Here is a 15,015-nt window from a genome sequence, read left to right as displayed (position 1 = left end):
CAGGCTGATGATTGGAACTCACATAAAGGGGCTGACAGAGAAAAACCAACAAAGTAAGGGGAGATCTTTCGCATGATGCACGACACATGATGTAAGAGAAACCCATGATTAGATGAGACACTTTGACAAATCCGTTTGTTGATCAGCTGTCCCATTAGAAGGAACAGCAGGATTGTGTTTTGTTTCTTTACAATTGTGTCCGGTGCAAGCGTTTAAGAATCGACTCAACAACAGAAGTCATCTGATATTCTTAGTGCGCAGATATATCTGGCAGGGCCTTGGCGCATAGCTGACATTAGTGGAAATGTTGCATTTGTGATACACCCTGGCTCGGGGCCATGGGAAATATTGAACAACTGTCGAATTTAGACAACATCCTGTGGCGGAGAAAAACGGGAGCTACAAGGATGCGATGGGGTTGCTATTTGTGGACGGCGAGTGACTCAAAAATAGGGAGCGCATTGGGTTTCAATATAAGCCCCCTCACTCTGAGCTCAAGGTTTCTGTGAATGAGGCCCGGGTTCCTATCACACCCAACCCCAGCGTTGATTTTAGAACACAGGTGTTGACCTTAGCGGAGCGGCTTGTGCTTGCTGCAGAGGAAAATGAACCCCGGAGCTCGGCCTGTTTGCCTCACAGTATTTGTAATGACTGTGTGGTCACACAGATGCTCTAAAACAGTCTTATATGGACCTACAGATACTTTATAACGACTTATAACATATATTACCAGCTTGTCTTAGTTGATGGTCGTTTCTTTCTTGTAAAAGTAGCTTATTTTATTCTCACCAAAGGAAAGTTTACAGAAATTCACAGGTACACTGTGAAGCAAACGTATTTTTTCCTATGGCTGCCTCACAAATCATCTCAAATTATCAGCTTGTCACATAAAATTACTTTGAACGGCACTTCTTTCTCAACTGGGGGTTAATTATCTAATGATACAATGGAACTAAAGTGAAGTCTAGAAACCAAACCGGGATGAAATTCAACCTTGGTTTCAGCTGTGACTCGTGGCCTGCTGTAACTGCTGTTCTGACTTTACCCCTAAACCCCATGAAACACACCCATCATGCAGTTGCTTCCTTGTTTCTCTGCATCCCTCGCTTTCTCCCCTTTTTCTTTTTTTCTATTTCTCCAATAAGGAGCCATTGACATTCGGTGTAAAATACTGTAGAGGCTGGGTGGGGTGGGGGCTGAACAGAGGAACGGTGGGGTGTAGGGTGTCTCGAGCCCAGTGTGAACAGCTGAGAGGTGTGATTTCACAGGCTGGCTCCCCCCTGTCAGGGCCCTGATTGGGCCGGACAGAAGGCGCAGGAGAGGCCCGGGCTTCTAAAGGACACCAACAGGTGGGAGGCCGCTTTGGAGGGGGGAGCTCCTGGCGGGATAGAAAAGGCCGATCTGCAAGGCCTGTGTTGGGCACAATCCACCGCTCAGATGTGGAGGAGGATGGTTGATTCCAGGAGAGCTGAGGGGAAGAGAGGAGAGGAATAGGGTGGAGTAGAAAGTGTGAGGAGTTTGGGCTTTGATGGGTGGAAAGGGGCAGCTTCAGGGACCAGGTTGGTTTGTGAATTTCTGCAGTAGTAGAAAATTATCCTAATTGTTTTTCCTTTTTAATTCTTGGTAACTTGCTGCAGTATTTCTCTTTTACTTCCCTGTTTGTTTTTGGTTGGGAGTTTTCCCTCTCAGTGACTTACAGGTACAAATGTTCTCGATTCAGATGATGCAGAGTGGAAGTCTTTATCAGTCTTAGTTCAGTTTAACTGATTTGCAGCATTGTGCCAGTAAAACCAGGTGTCAAACCAGTTGTTAGATGTTTTCTGTAAGCTTTATGACAGACACGACACGCCGCCACAGAGCCCGACACATCTGTCAGGTGAGGGGAAGCTGAGGTGTGATACAGGAAAGAATTTAGTGATCTGACACGTGTCATCGTGGCCTCACTGAAGTAGGTGTCTTTCCGGAGACCATTTGGTTTGATGTAGTAGCTTTTAGATTTACTATGGAACTCAGCGCTTGGTGAACAGTAATTATTTAAGAGAACCTGAACCCACTGTGGTCTCAAGCTCAACAGCACCAGTTGCTCGCCACAATAAAAGCCCACGAGGAGACTCAACAGCATTTAGTGAAGGTGAGTAAAACATGTTTAAAATCGTTTGTGATCCTTTAACTGTTTTATCAGGATGTTTCTACGCTGTTGGTGGGATCAGCGTTATTAGGCATGGTATAATCTTTAGGAAATAACACAGATTGGTCCACTGGAAGTCAGTATTCGCTTCACCCTCTGCAGTTCAGCATCATCACACTGGCATTATTCATCAGTATGATTTAGTATCACGTACAGGAACAGATCAATTTACAAACAAAAAAGTAAAGGGGAAATTTCTCATTTCAATAAACAAAACACCAAACTTCTAAATGTTTTGTGACTCTGTAGCATAAATGATCGATGGAAGCCCCACTCCTGTGTATCTCTGGTCCCATCCCTCTTTCTGTCACAGTTAACCATTGTTAAGCCGGTTGTTTCCCGCTTCTCTGCATCTGTGACTATGAAAGGGTGCTTTGTGTCCGAGGAGCAGCGAATCCAGTTGTTGCCCCTTGTGAGGACATGCTTCCTTATATCCCCATATTAATACACCACTTATGGAATGTAAGGAAGTGTGTGGTTTCAGGGGGACGTGAGCTGCAACCACACTGGGAACAAGACACCTCCAATCTAATGTTTGTTTGGAAACTTGAAGGACAGCTACACTTTGTGCAATTGTCTGCTGAGCGTGTATCTGTCTGTTTTATGAGTTGAGAGGGGGATGTCAGGGCTTCTGTGTGCATGTGTGTGTGTGTGTGTGTGTGTGTGTGTGTGTGTGCGCGCTAAGGGAACAGGTGAAAGGCCTGCTCCCTCTCCTTCAGCTCAGACACGTGCACAGTTAGCATTACTCCCAGGGCCACTGATCGGGTCTCAGGGACTTCTTGACAAATTCCTGCCCTGCCCTAACTGCTGACAGTCCAGGAGGATTGACAGACCACAGCTGTCCCCCATTATAGCAACCGCAGAGCCCTCTAAAAGGAAGAGGTGCAGGGAGGGCAGAGATGTGGAGCTGTCACTGAGGGTGAAAGTTTGCTCCCGTAGGCTGGGTTTGGAAGGAAATAGGGTGAGGTCACTGGCTGTCAGGGTTCCCAAACCTCTAAATAGGAACTTTCTGCTTGGTAACATTGTGCCACCTGCTTCTACAGTATGTTGTGCATGCAAGACACTGTCAATACTGACTCATTAATTACATTGCTTTTATTTCTATTTGTCTTTCATCAGGTAACACTAGAGATGACACAGAGGCCTGGCTGCTTGCAGATGACGTCCGCCTTCTATTTCTTCTCTTTCTCGTCCCTCATTTCCACCTTTTCCTTTGCCCTCTACCCCTGTAACCCCCCGTCTTTCCTCACTACATGCCTCCTCCTGTCCTGTCACTGTCCCTTGCTCTGCCTCTTCCAGCTGAAGCAACACGCCTTGCTGTGGCTGGTCAAACGGAACCAAGTCAGGTGTTTCTGTGAGGTTTGGTCCCCTTCAACCAGCTACTGCGTCGTGAATTCAGTCAGCAAACCCCAGCGTGGAATCAAAGACACAGCGGCATCGTGGTGTCGTGCTGCAGACTTTGAAGGTGGTACGGTCTGGTGATAGTGATCAGTTGCTTCTTTTCTATTTTAGCTCGGTGCTGTCTGTTTCCCGTGTGGCAGTGTGTTTCTAAAAAGCAAATAAAACATTACCGACAACACAGAGTGCTGAGTTGAATTTCTGAGGATTTCAGGGAACTGCAGTTATCCATGAAGTCCAACGTTTTTTTACATGCCCAATTGAACTGGATGAGGAATATTCCTGTTTAACTGGCCTCATTTGTATGTTATTCTTACTGTGTGTGAATTTGCCAGTGATGAAAAGCCATCAGACATCAGCCAAGTTAAATATTTTACAGTTTAAACTACACTCTGCTAACAGGTTCTATGCACAAATGTGATGATGTTCAATATTTGTAGTTTGTGCTGCCACCTCATTGATGTACAGGCAAAATAATAGAAATTACTGTTAAACTCATATTAAGTGTAAAACCTGCAGTTGAATATAATTATATGATAATGACACATATAATAATATATATAATTAATTCAACAGCAGCAAAAACTACACCATCCAAAGTGGTCATACAGAATCAATACTGCTCTAAAACTGAACATTATCTGCTGTGCCTAATAAACTGCTATGTGGGTGTTCAATCTGAAAATGGAGTTAATCAGTGTGGAAGTCAAACTAGCTGTTTTTGTCAAAACACTGACTCAGTAAGTTGTAACAGCTATTTAACAGTATAAGAGTTAATTTAACATAAAATTACATAGAATAAAAATCTAATCTAGTCACAATATGTGTCAGGATTCCATTAAAATAAATTAGTACTCTTGTCCTTAGTTTATCCTTAGATGGCTATCTGGGGACCAATGTCTCAATGTTTAACTGTGCACTTCAGAAAGTTCAGAACCATGGACAGCAATTATGACCCCCCACCCACCCACCTACCCACCCACATAATAATAATCATGTTCAGTTGGCATTTGTGTTCCTAATGACAGTATGCCACAACAATTTCTGAATGCGAACAAGACAATATCAGGGTCTCTTGACTATCTTGCATATATGAAGGTCCCAGGTTTAATTATTGTTTTCATTCTCACCTATCCATTTGCCCTTGAAAAACTTATGATTTATATGTTGTAAAACAGTTACGCGCACACCGACTAGTAAGGAAATTAATACATTCTTTGAATATACTGTATATAAATAAAAATGATACATTTGGGTTACTCTGCCCTGTCATCCTGAGATCTAATATACAACTAACGCTTTTAAAATACAAAAAACAATAATTTCTGACAAGCAATTAACTAAAAGCTAAATAAATGAAATCATCACAAAAACTTCTGTTACAGAGTCAATGACGTCTCCACGTGTTTTCCACAAGGGGGCGATGTACATTTTTTGCGGCGCTAGTTTCTGAAGCATAGAGGAAGTAGAGCAGCATCGTAAACATGGCTGACAGTGGAGTGACAGGTGAGTTTGGGAACGTGTATCAGCTGGATTTGATATGTGCTCCCCGGTATTGTGATCGTTTTGTCGTGAGTGCATTGACAAAGTACCTTGTACTTATAATTCGCGTTTTGTGGGCTTTGGGTTTTGCTTCTAGCAAAGTTAATTTTCCAATGCTAGTTGTGCTAACGTTAGCATTGCTCGCAACTTAACGGTGGTGTTAGGCTAGACAGTGTAGTTTACGGACAGACATCGTAATGCTATTGCATCATCTTCCCAGGTAGTTGTTTTATTGTAAGAATAACAAAAATAATATGTTTTAGTTTGTCTTATTTCTGTGTAGATTATAGTAGTAAATCAGTTATGTGTTATCGTTAGCATGATGCAAAACGAGCAAGTTCAGTGTCATATAACAAGCTAACAGCATCACCAGAACTTGACAGACTGATAAATAAAGGCTGTGTGTTATTAATAAACGAAATTATGTAGTCATATTCACGAATGTTTACTGGTTGCTTCACAGATGGCCCTGAAAAGAATAATGACATTGAACGTGCAAAGGTTAGTTGTGACACTTTCCTTTTGTTTGGTTACAGTCTCATGTGAGACCACGCGTGTGACATGATGATGATGATGATGATGTTTGCTTTGTTTGCTACCTGTTAACAGAATGAAGGCAAAGAGCTGACCAAAGAGGAGAAGCAACGTCTGAGAAAAGAGAAGAAACATCAGAAGAAAAACAAAGAGAAAAAAGATGAAAAGGCTTCACAGGAAAGCGAGAAAGAAAAGAAGCCTGTTAGTTCAGCTGCTACATCCCAATCTCCAACACAGCCTACAACACAAAAAGGTGCATAATACATGAACACAACTAAGTATCTGTAGTGGAATGCTTTGAAATATGCCGCATAAGGCACATTTGTACTAATTTGCCAATTGGCAGATTGCTTTGATTGCAAGTAGCTTGCATTTGATTACATAAGTCATTTCAGTCAAGGGAATTTACTTTCTAACTGTTCATTCATTTATTTCTTTTTTGTCCTGTGCTTTTTCTGGGTCTTTCAGCTTCTTCAGCAGTGCCTGCCCCAGCACCAGTTTCTGTGCCTGCCTCAGAGTCACCTGCCCCGACAGACAAGCCCGCAAAGAGTAAAGCAGAGCTGAAAGCTGAGAGAAGAGCTCGACAAGAGGCTGAGAGGGCCTCCAAACAGGGCAAGAAGGGAGAAGTGGGCCAGCAGGTTGCCACAGGCAAATCCAAAGCACCGCTCAGTGAGCTGCAACCAGGTACCATAATGGTTCGGAGGTCAATACCGCTGGTGTCCATAAACTACACATTATATACTAATGAAGAAAGTCTCACTCTTTATTTGTTTTCAGTGGTAAAGCGGCTCCCAGAACATATCCAAGCAGACAACCCAGACGTTTTAAAGAAACTGGCCAAGAAGTTGGAAAGACAGCAGGTTAGACCTACACGGAAGCATCTTTCATCAAATGCTTGCCTTGACATGAGCCTACACTACCAGACTTCCAACGCTTTGTGAATTTTTGGTTGAGTCCTGAGCACATACGCTGTAAATTTTTTATTAACGTCTTAAAATTGGAAATATAGGTTAAGAACAGACTTTCAGTCCTTTCTTACAAATGTCTTCCCAAAGTGGGAATAACCTTGATCTTGGTTGTTTAAAATCAGACACGTGTAGCAAATGATTAACTATATAATGTGGAACATACTGAAGGTTAAACAGGTCCACCTTTTCATTGTGGCTTCTTTTAATAAATCACAAATTAAAAGATAATAATTTGATAGTCTGATGTTTTGGGCATCAGCTGATCCTTGAATGCAGCCATTCGGCCATGTAGAGACTGATTTGTGGAAGAAAAATGTCAGTGACAGAACAGGCTGGTGCTTTAAAGCCTGAAAGATGTCATAAAAAGGTCAGAAAACAGTGTGATCAGGAAGATTTCCAACTGTAATAAACTTACTTCCCCTCATTTCCCAAAATGTAACCAACAATTCTACAGAGTGTTACAACTGGTAGTGTAACAGCAGTATTCTGTTGTTCACTTCACCTCACATAACCATCAGTCATACTTGCATGTGATTGTACCTAACATTTCTTTCAGACACCAGGGTACAATGCCACTACAAAGGTCAAGGTCTGATTTTCTTACGTGTGTGCCGTTGACATCTAATTTTGTTTTGCTTGCTAACCTGTCACTGTTACTCCAACAACTCTCATTAACTGAAACATTAGAGATGGCATCTTATGATTTGGCCCAAAGAGACAGAGGTGGTATGTTGCTGGGTTGTGTCTGTTTAATAAGTTGCTGACAACTTGTTTATTGTTTCTTTTTTTTCCCTTTGTGCTCAGCTATAACATTCAGCTGTTTGCTGTTCAAAGTTTGGTTGGAGAGTATTTACAATATTAATATTGTTGTTGTGAATATAGCTTGATAGTAGCCTCGCATTGTAACCTAGAAATTTGCCTTAGTCATAACATTAGTTTTCTTTGCTTCTCTCTGTGGTTCACTGAATTTTACTTACACATGAAGCTGGTTACTGAGTTATGCCTAAGCTGTTCTGTGACTGTTTATTAACCTCATCATCTGAAATTTAACCCCTGAATACCACATTTCACTCTAACCTGCTTTATTTCAGATCCCACTCCGGTCAGACTATGGCCGTAAAGTCAGCCTGTTTTCTCATCTCCACCAGTACAGTCGCAAAGCCCCGCTCACACAGCAGCTCAGGTAAATGGACTACTTGTAATAGTTGGTTGTTTGTGCTATGTGAGAAGAGTTTTATATCTTTAATCGGGATCCAGTCTGGGCTCTGGCTGGAGAGCTGGAGTTGTCCCGTAGCCACTCGTTTGTTATCTTGGCTGTGTGCTTAGGCTCATTATCCTGTTGAAAGATGAACTGTTGCCCCACTTGAAAGTCCAGAGCGCTTTGGAACAGGTTTTTCTCAAGGAGGTCTCTGTACATTGCTGCATTCATCTTTCTTTCAATCCTGACTAGTCTCCCAGTTCCTGCCACTGAAAAACATCTCCACAGCATGATGCTGCCACCACCATGCTTCATTGTAGGGATGGTATTGGCCAGATGCTGAGCAGTGCCTGGTTTCATCCAGACATGACACTTATGATCAGGCCAAAGAGTTCAATCTTTGTTTCATCAGACCAGAGAATCCTGTTTCTCGTGGTCTGAGAGTCCTTCAGGTGCATTTTGGACAACTGTTACTGAGGAGGGTTTTTTGACTAAGGCCCTTCTCTCTCGATCACTCTAAGAGGAGTCCTCGTGGTTCCAAATGTATTACATTTATAGATGATGGAGGCCACGGTGTCATTGGGACTTTCATTGCTGCAGAAATTTTTCTGTAGCCTTCCCCACATCTGTGCCTCGATACAATCCTCTCTCTGAGGTCTACAGACAATTCTTTGGACTTCTCGACTTGGTTTGTGCTCTGACATGCACTTTTAACTGTGGGACCTCATACAGACAGGTTTATGCCTTTCCAAATCATATTCAATGAACTGAATTTCCCACAGGTCGACTCCAATCAAATTGTCAATCTCAAGGATGATCAGTGAAAAGAGACCTCAGTTTTGATCGTCATGGGAAAAACTGAAAACTTATGTACATGAGATTTTTTTTTTGTTTTTTATTTTTAATATATTTGCGAAGACTTTGAAGACTTCTCTCACTTTGACATTATGGGGTATGTTTTTATAGAAAATTGAGGAAAGTTAATTTTGGAATAAGGCTGTAAAATGACAAAAAAAAGTTAAGTACTGTGAAAACTTTCTAGATGCACTTTATAGTGCCGATACTTTGCCCTTATGAATACTATTATCACAATGTACATAAGTAATAATAAAATGTTTTGAGACTCATTCAACAGCCAGATGTCAGTGCGGAGATATTACCCATGCCACCATTAACATGACTTCTGCAGGCTGCATATTGTTTTGACTCTCATTGTTACTGACTGCTGTTTTTTCGTCTGTTGCAGCATTCCCTCCACCGTGATTCACCCTGCTATTGTTCGACTGGGTCTTCAGTATTCACAGGGCATTGTGGCAGGATCCAATGCTCGCTCTGTAGCTCTGCTGCATGCTTTCAAACAGGTATCGATCACAGAGTGCAGATGATTCAGTCTGAATTTTTATTGTCCTTCACATCTTCGTTGTATTGGTTGCATTTGTTTGAGTCAGTTTGTAAACAGGGTGACACATTACAGTCCTCGCACATACAGTGGCCATCGTCTTTTACGTATGACTACTACTCTGTTACCTTGTCCTTGTTACACATGTCTAAAATTTAGATGGTTGTACCCAAACTAATAGCATGAATTTATTTTTAACTGTATGCAGGTTTAAAGTAAATAAACTGAAAGCAACGTTTTGTGTCTTTTCAGGTCATAAGGGACTATACTACACCTCCAAATGAGGAGCTATCTAGAGACTTGGTAAACAAGCTGAAGCCTTATATCAGGTACAAAAGTTTTTTTCTTATTTCACTTCAGAGGTTTACTGGATCCTTATCAGCATGTGTTACGCTCCTATGATGCTGCTTCACAAATTGAATAAATAATAATACAATTTATAGTTTAAAATGGTGATAACATGCTTTGTATCATTTTTCTTTCAGCTTTTTAAATCAGTGTCGCCCTCTGTCAGCCAGCATGGGTAACGCAATCAAGTACATCAAGAAAGAGATCTCAAATATTCCTAGTCAATGCAAAGAAGAAGAGGTTACTGTCACACTTTTTTAAAATCATTTTTAGCCAGAGTTCACAACTTTTCCCATTGTTGTTAAAAGCATATAAACATAATGAAATATTAATTTCTTAATCACTAGCCTTTGTGATCTTCTTATCATCTCTCCTCCATGTGTGCATTTCTTTGTCTTTTCTTAGGCAAAGATCAAACTGCAGAGCTGTATCGAGTGCTACATTAATGAGAAGATCATTCTTGCTGCTAAAGCTATTGCCAAGTACTCCATAGAGAAGATCAGTGATGGAGACGTCATCTTAATTTATGGATGGTAGGCCTTTCAAAATCATGGGAAAATACATGCTCATTTGCCTATAACTATTAAGATCCATTTCAGCTGTTAAATCTGTGGTTCTTCATTACTAAGCACTGCTTAATTCTTTTGTAAATGTCATGGTAAAAAAAAATGCCAGACAGGAAATGTTTCTTAAACCATTCTTAACACTTTCTCTTCTCTGTTTTCGTCTTGAACCCCCACCTTCCTTCCATGTTCTCCTCTGATATTACCACATCTCTTCACCACATCTCATTTTTTTTATCTCTACTCTCACCCCTCCCTGCTCAGCTCATCACTGGTTAACCACATCCTGTGCGAGGCCTTGGAAAAAAGCAGGAAGTTCCGCGTAATCGTGGTAGACAGCAGGCCTCGGCTGGAGGGCAGGGAGGCTCTGAGGCGTCTGGTCCAGAGAGGCATCAGCTGCACCTATGTCCTTATCTCGGCTGTATCCTACATCCTTCCAGAAGTAATCTTAAAGCCATAGAAAATTGAGCATGGCATCCACAATACTTTCAGTTTGTTGTACATAAAGTCAAAGGATTTAACTCTAAGCAAGTAAAGATTCTTCCATCTCCTCCAGGTATCAAAGGTGTTCCTTGGGGCTCACGCTCTGCTGGCCAATGGTTACGTCATGTCTCGCGTGGGGACATCACAAATAGCTCTGGTGGCCAAAGCCTTTAACGTGCCTGTGCTGGTGTGTTGCGAGACATACAAGTTTTGTGAGAGGGTGCAGACAGATTCCTTTGTGTCCAATGAACTAGGTAAGAAAAGATCTCACAGAGGCTTCTTGGATTGGGACATACAAATACAGTATGACACTGTTCCCTTGAAGTGATTCGATTTTCTCCATCTGTTCAGATGCTGCTTTTAAATTTTACTTGTGTATTGATATGAATTCCTACAGTTCCAAGACAATGCTGTCAGAATCACCACTTTATCATGTTCTCTCTTTTCCAGATGATCCCGATGACCTCATTGTGACCCGTCAAGGAAAGACCCACTTGGAGGACTGGCAGCAAGTGAACTCTCTTGGCCTGCTAAACCTGGTGTATGACGTAACGCCCCCTGATTTTGTGGACCTGGTCATCACAGATCTGGGGATGATCCCGTGCACCTCGGTCCCTGTGGTGCTGCGAGTCAAAAATGTAGACCAGTGACCAAGTTCCAGCTCATATCAGTCTGAGCCAAGAGTTTGTTCATGTCTTTCTTCGATGGGGGAGCTAGTGTGCACGAGCGCTTGCACACATCACAAAGTATCGTGCTTTTAGCATGCAATAAATATATATCTGAAACGACATACGCTTTTTAAACAGAGTCCATGTGTTTTTTGTTTTTTTTTTCTCAGGATGATGAGATGGCTAGATCTGTATTTTTTTAGCAGTGTGAAAATGATTCAGTCTAATCAATTCAATAGATCTGTGTTATGAACTCTTCTTTACAACAGAACAATATTTAGAACAGAACAATTCCACTGTGGTTCAGAACATACTCTAGTTGTCAAACACAGCGTACCATAAAACTCACTATAAATGGTTCCCTAATTACAGATGGAACCATTTATGGTATGTATGTATGTCTAGATGGGTTTGAACTGGATAAGAAGGATATAAAGCTGTTGCTGTTTAGTTGTTGCAGTTTTGGCACTCACTGCATAAGCACATTTAACATACAAACATGTAAGTAACTCTTGAAGTTGTTATGTGGCCTTGTTATTATTACAACATCCAGTAACCAGGAGTGTTTGTGTTGGGTAGGTGTTAAGGTAACTAGTAATTCCCAGAGCTGTACGTCAGTTTTAATATCGAAGGACTTCATATGTGCATAATGACACTGTGGTACCAAGACAGCAGTACTGTTTTCAAATCTTAATTGGATCCCTGGATCTCGATGTGAAGAAGCAATGAAACTACAACAGCAACATATTTTCCATTTTACCATGTGACTGATAAAGAATAGAATACCAAGGATCATTTTTAGAAGCTTCTGGGGTGAATATATGCCAGTAACAAAAACACGCTGTGGTATTTTCCAATACAGAAAAGCACAACTGAGTACATGTTCAGCATGCAGTAAACTATTTACAGAAGTCCCTCAAATACGATTAAGAGCATATTCACGTGTAAACTCATACAGTCAGCATCTGTTTGGCACTGTTTAGAATGTGCAAAAAAATTGTGTAACACCTTTTCATTAACATCTTGTGTCTAACTACATTTAAAATTGATTTAATAGTTAAACCGTGGTAACTTTTGACTGCACTAATGATGCAGTATTAAAAAATAAGTCAAACTTCACAATAAGAAATTTCCCTAACCACAACAGAGTTGCCCCAGGAAGGTGTAAAAACTAAATTAAAATAAAAAGAAGTCTTAGGGTCACCTTGGACTTGGTGTCAGCATTTTTCCTTACAGGACAGTCAGTTTTAGCTCAGTAGTACTAAAGTAAAGTAACGATTCAAGCCAGCCAGCTGCATTTTAGCTTCAGAGTGATTTTGCCTTGCGTCTCTGGGTGACCCAAAGCAGGAAAGCGATCACAACTGTAGATGCTCCGAGAGGCCCAAACACCTGAAGAGCTGGGAACTCCCCCTAATGACAAAGTTAACAAAAGCACAACTTAAAAAATATTCGAAAGGTTCAAGTGTACCAGTGTTAAACTGGAGGTGGCTAATAATCTGAATCATTCACATATAGCTGCTGGCAGGACTGACCTTTCGGAGACACTTGTATCCATGGTAGTTGTCAGCACAGCTGCACTCAAACAAGCCGGGGCCGTAGGGGGCACAGAGGGAGTTCTCTGGGCAGTTAATAGCTGTGGATTGACAGTTATTATGAGATGAACAGATGTCGTGTATTACCAGAACACTGCTACAGTTTTAGATGTTATGTGTCACACTAGAAGATTATCGGATGGGAACATACACAGCTGTCCAGTCTGGTTGCATATATTTTTCTGGCCTTCACAAAAACGAGTTCCGTCTTTGACCTCCACCTTGTCCCATGACGTGTTGCCTCCTGGGCAAACTATGTCTTCTGGCAAAATCCTTACAGAGTTACAAAGAAATGGAGCTAACTTAATATTCATAAGGAGCGGTCATAGCTTTGTTTCAGTTTTTGTAACAGGATACTTACATGTAATTCATTTCAATAAATCCCTCAAATGTTGTGTCACTGATGTTGACAATGGGATTGTGTGAGAGGTCTCTGAAAAAAATAAAAGGTTTACAGACTAATAATTATACAGATAGAGCACTAAAATATTAATGACACAATTATAAGCTCAATGTACCGAAAAGGTTCTGTTTTTTTGGTGTTTTTTTAGGGAATATATGTCTTCACCATCCTTTTTCAGTATAACAAAGCTGTTATTTGTTGCTAGAAATGCAAAGCGTCTGTGATCTGGGAGTTATGATAGCATATGACATTAAAACTGCAGCATTGCCTGGTTCGTGTTAGGCAGTGAATCTAAAAAGAAATCTTAAGAAAGAAAAAAAACCAAAGACAAACTATTGTAAAGTCCTGTTAAGCAAGACGCTTATCAACACTAAGATCATTCTGATGAATCACATGCATAAATGATCCTGGAGTGCAGCAGTCCAGAAAAAGACGATAACCATAATCACACGGAACAGCATATTTGTTTTTGTTTTGCCCTTTAAAAAAATAACCTCACATATTTGCACTGAGGCAGGACTTGCATCGTTGGCATGTAAAAGGGAATGAAACAGTTTGTACATACATCATTAGCGCCGTTGATGCATCCTGAAGATCCTCCACATGAGTTAGGGAACAGTTGGATAGATCCAACCTGACACAAAGAAATGTTGAGACGTTAACAAAACTAATTTAACATTATACAGCCCAAAAGCAGATGTGCTGTAATTGGCTTTAACCACTTTGGTTATAAACTGCTAATGGATGATTGATAATAATATATTTACTAGTCAGTTACATTTTTTCATTTAATTTACATTTTTTATCAACAAAAGCAGAAGACTGGGGAAGTTGCAAAGACTTTTCCTTTTGTTTGTCAAACAAGGCTGACAACTGCACTCCATTTGTGTGTCTCCTCTCTTGATTACTTTACCACTAAAGGAAGCAATCTCATGTTTATATTGACAAAGATAACCAACCACATTTATAGAAATAGATTTATATATTTACAGAGAGAAAAATACTTCAATAAATATTGAAACGAATCAATACATTTTTCTATATGCACTGATAACTGTCTTCATTTAGAGACGTGAAGGCAACGTTAAGGTCCTACCCGATGATGTGTTCACGGTCAGTTGTGTTGTCATTTCTCAAACAGCAGCGTCCGTCTATCGTCCCAGCGGACACAAAACAAAACTTTCCCACTGCGGCGGTGGCATTTAGGCTGGTGCCGCTGCACAGCTTACATACCTGTTATAACACAAAATCAAGGTTGTAAACAATAATATTCCCATGTATTAATCATGCGTTAACAGCTACTGTACATCCACCATTGACGTTTAATGAATCGGCCTTATAATATGTCATTTATTTATTCTAGTTAAAGCTACACCTGTTATATTAAGGAATCCCTGTCTTACCTGCAGCCCAGTCAGTTGACAGCTGGCGTAAAAACATAAATTAAAGATGAAAACAGACAGTACAGGATTTAGCTGGCTGCACCCAGCTTTCATTTTCATCGACTCGAGTCATATGATCCTACTGTAGCGGACACGTGACAGGAAGTTGGTCCCAAAAAAAAAAGCCTATTTAATTTTGCGCTGCAATTACGCATACACTAAATTAGAGACGATTTACCATAATGTTATCTACCACTATAGTGAACAGAACAATAAATAGGACAAAAAAAACAGGCACCTTAGATATTTGTTAATGCTGAAAATGTGATATGATGTTCGCTCAATTAAA

At 40.8% G+C, this 15,015-nt stretch overlaps 2 protein-coding genes across 4 annotated transcripts; one reads left to right on the top strand and one right to left on the bottom strand.

Annotated features, from left to right (window-relative positions):
* The first annotated feature begins 4,972 nt into the window (after positions 1-4,972).
* eif2b4 (eukaryotic translation initiation factor 2B, subunit 4 delta) lies at positions 4,973-11,428 on the top strand. 3 transcript variants are annotated; one of them, XM_026341496.1, is made up of 14 exons: positions 4,973-5,092; positions 5,592-5,629; positions 5,738-5,915; positions 6,131-6,346; positions 6,440-6,522; positions 7,187-7,213; positions 7,722-7,813; positions 9,075-9,189; positions 9,480-9,556; positions 9,713-9,815; positions 9,981-10,108; positions 10,403-10,580; positions 10,695-10,875; positions 11,072-11,428. In XM_026341496.1, exons 1-14 carry the CDS (start codon positions 5,071-5,073, stop codon positions 11,269-11,271), a joined length of 1,638 nt encoding a protein of 545 aa, XP_026197281.1. In that variant the 5' UTR covers positions 4,973-5,070; the 3' UTR covers positions 11,272-11,428. The 3 variants fall into 3 exon arrangements, with proteins under 3 accessions (XP_026197281.1, XP_026197280.1, XP_026197282.1); XM_026341495.1 differs by having other exon boundaries at positions 7,187-7,219; XM_026341497.1 differs by lacking the exon at positions 7,187-7,213 and having other exon boundaries at positions 4,974-5,092.
* A 101-nt stretch (positions 11,429-11,529) lies between these two features.
* On the bottom strand, positions 11,530-14,833 carry atraid (all-trans retinoic acid-induced differentiation factor). The gene is made up of 7 exons (XM_026341498.1): positions 14,688-14,833; positions 14,381-14,517; positions 13,850-13,918; positions 13,243-13,314; positions 13,033-13,154; positions 12,822-12,922; positions 11,530-12,699 (listed from the first exon to the last, which is right to left on the bottom strand). Exons 1-7 carry the CDS (start codon positions 14,784-14,786, stop codon positions 12,595-12,597), a joined length of 705 nt encoding a protein of 234 aa, XP_026197283.1. The 5' UTR covers positions 14,787-14,833; the 3' UTR covers positions 11,530-12,594.
* Positions 14,834-15,015: the final 182 nt, after the last annotated feature.

This window comes from Anabas testudineus, chromosome 24 (assembly GCF_900324465.2).
Source record: "Anabas testudineus chromosome 24, fAnaTes1.2, whole genome shotgun sequence".
Lineage (NCBI taxonomy): Eukaryota > Metazoa > Chordata > Actinopteri > Anabantiformes > Anabantidae > Anabas > Anabas testudineus.
This window is presented reverse-complemented; position numbering and strand designations above follow the sequence as displayed.

Excerpts from the sequence above, each read along its gene's own strand:
- eif2b4 (XM_026341495.1), top strand. The coding sequence starts at position 5,071 with ATGGCTGACAGTGGAGTGACAG. Across the intron at positions 9,557-9,712 it reads AAGCTGAAGCCTTATATCAG|CTTTTTAAATCAGTGTCGCC; the intron begins GTACAAAAGTTT and ends TTTTTCTTTCAG. Across the intron at positions 10,109-10,402 it reads GTCATCTTAATTTATGGATG|CTCATCACTGGTTAACCACA; the intron begins GTAGGCCTTTCA and ends CTCCCTGCTCAG.
- atraid (XM_026341498.1), bottom strand. The coding sequence starts at position 14,786 with ATGAAAATGAAAGCTGGGTGCAGCCAGCTAAATCCTGTACTGTCTGTT. Across the intron at positions 14,518-14,687 it reads GTCAACTGACTGGGCTGCAG|GTATGTAAGCTGTGCAGCGG; the intron begins GTAAGACAGGGA and ends GTGTTATAACAG. Across the intron at positions 13,315-13,849 it reads GCATCAACGGCGCTAATGAT|AGACCTCTCACACAATCCCA; the intron begins GTATGTACAAAC and ends TATTTTTTTCAG.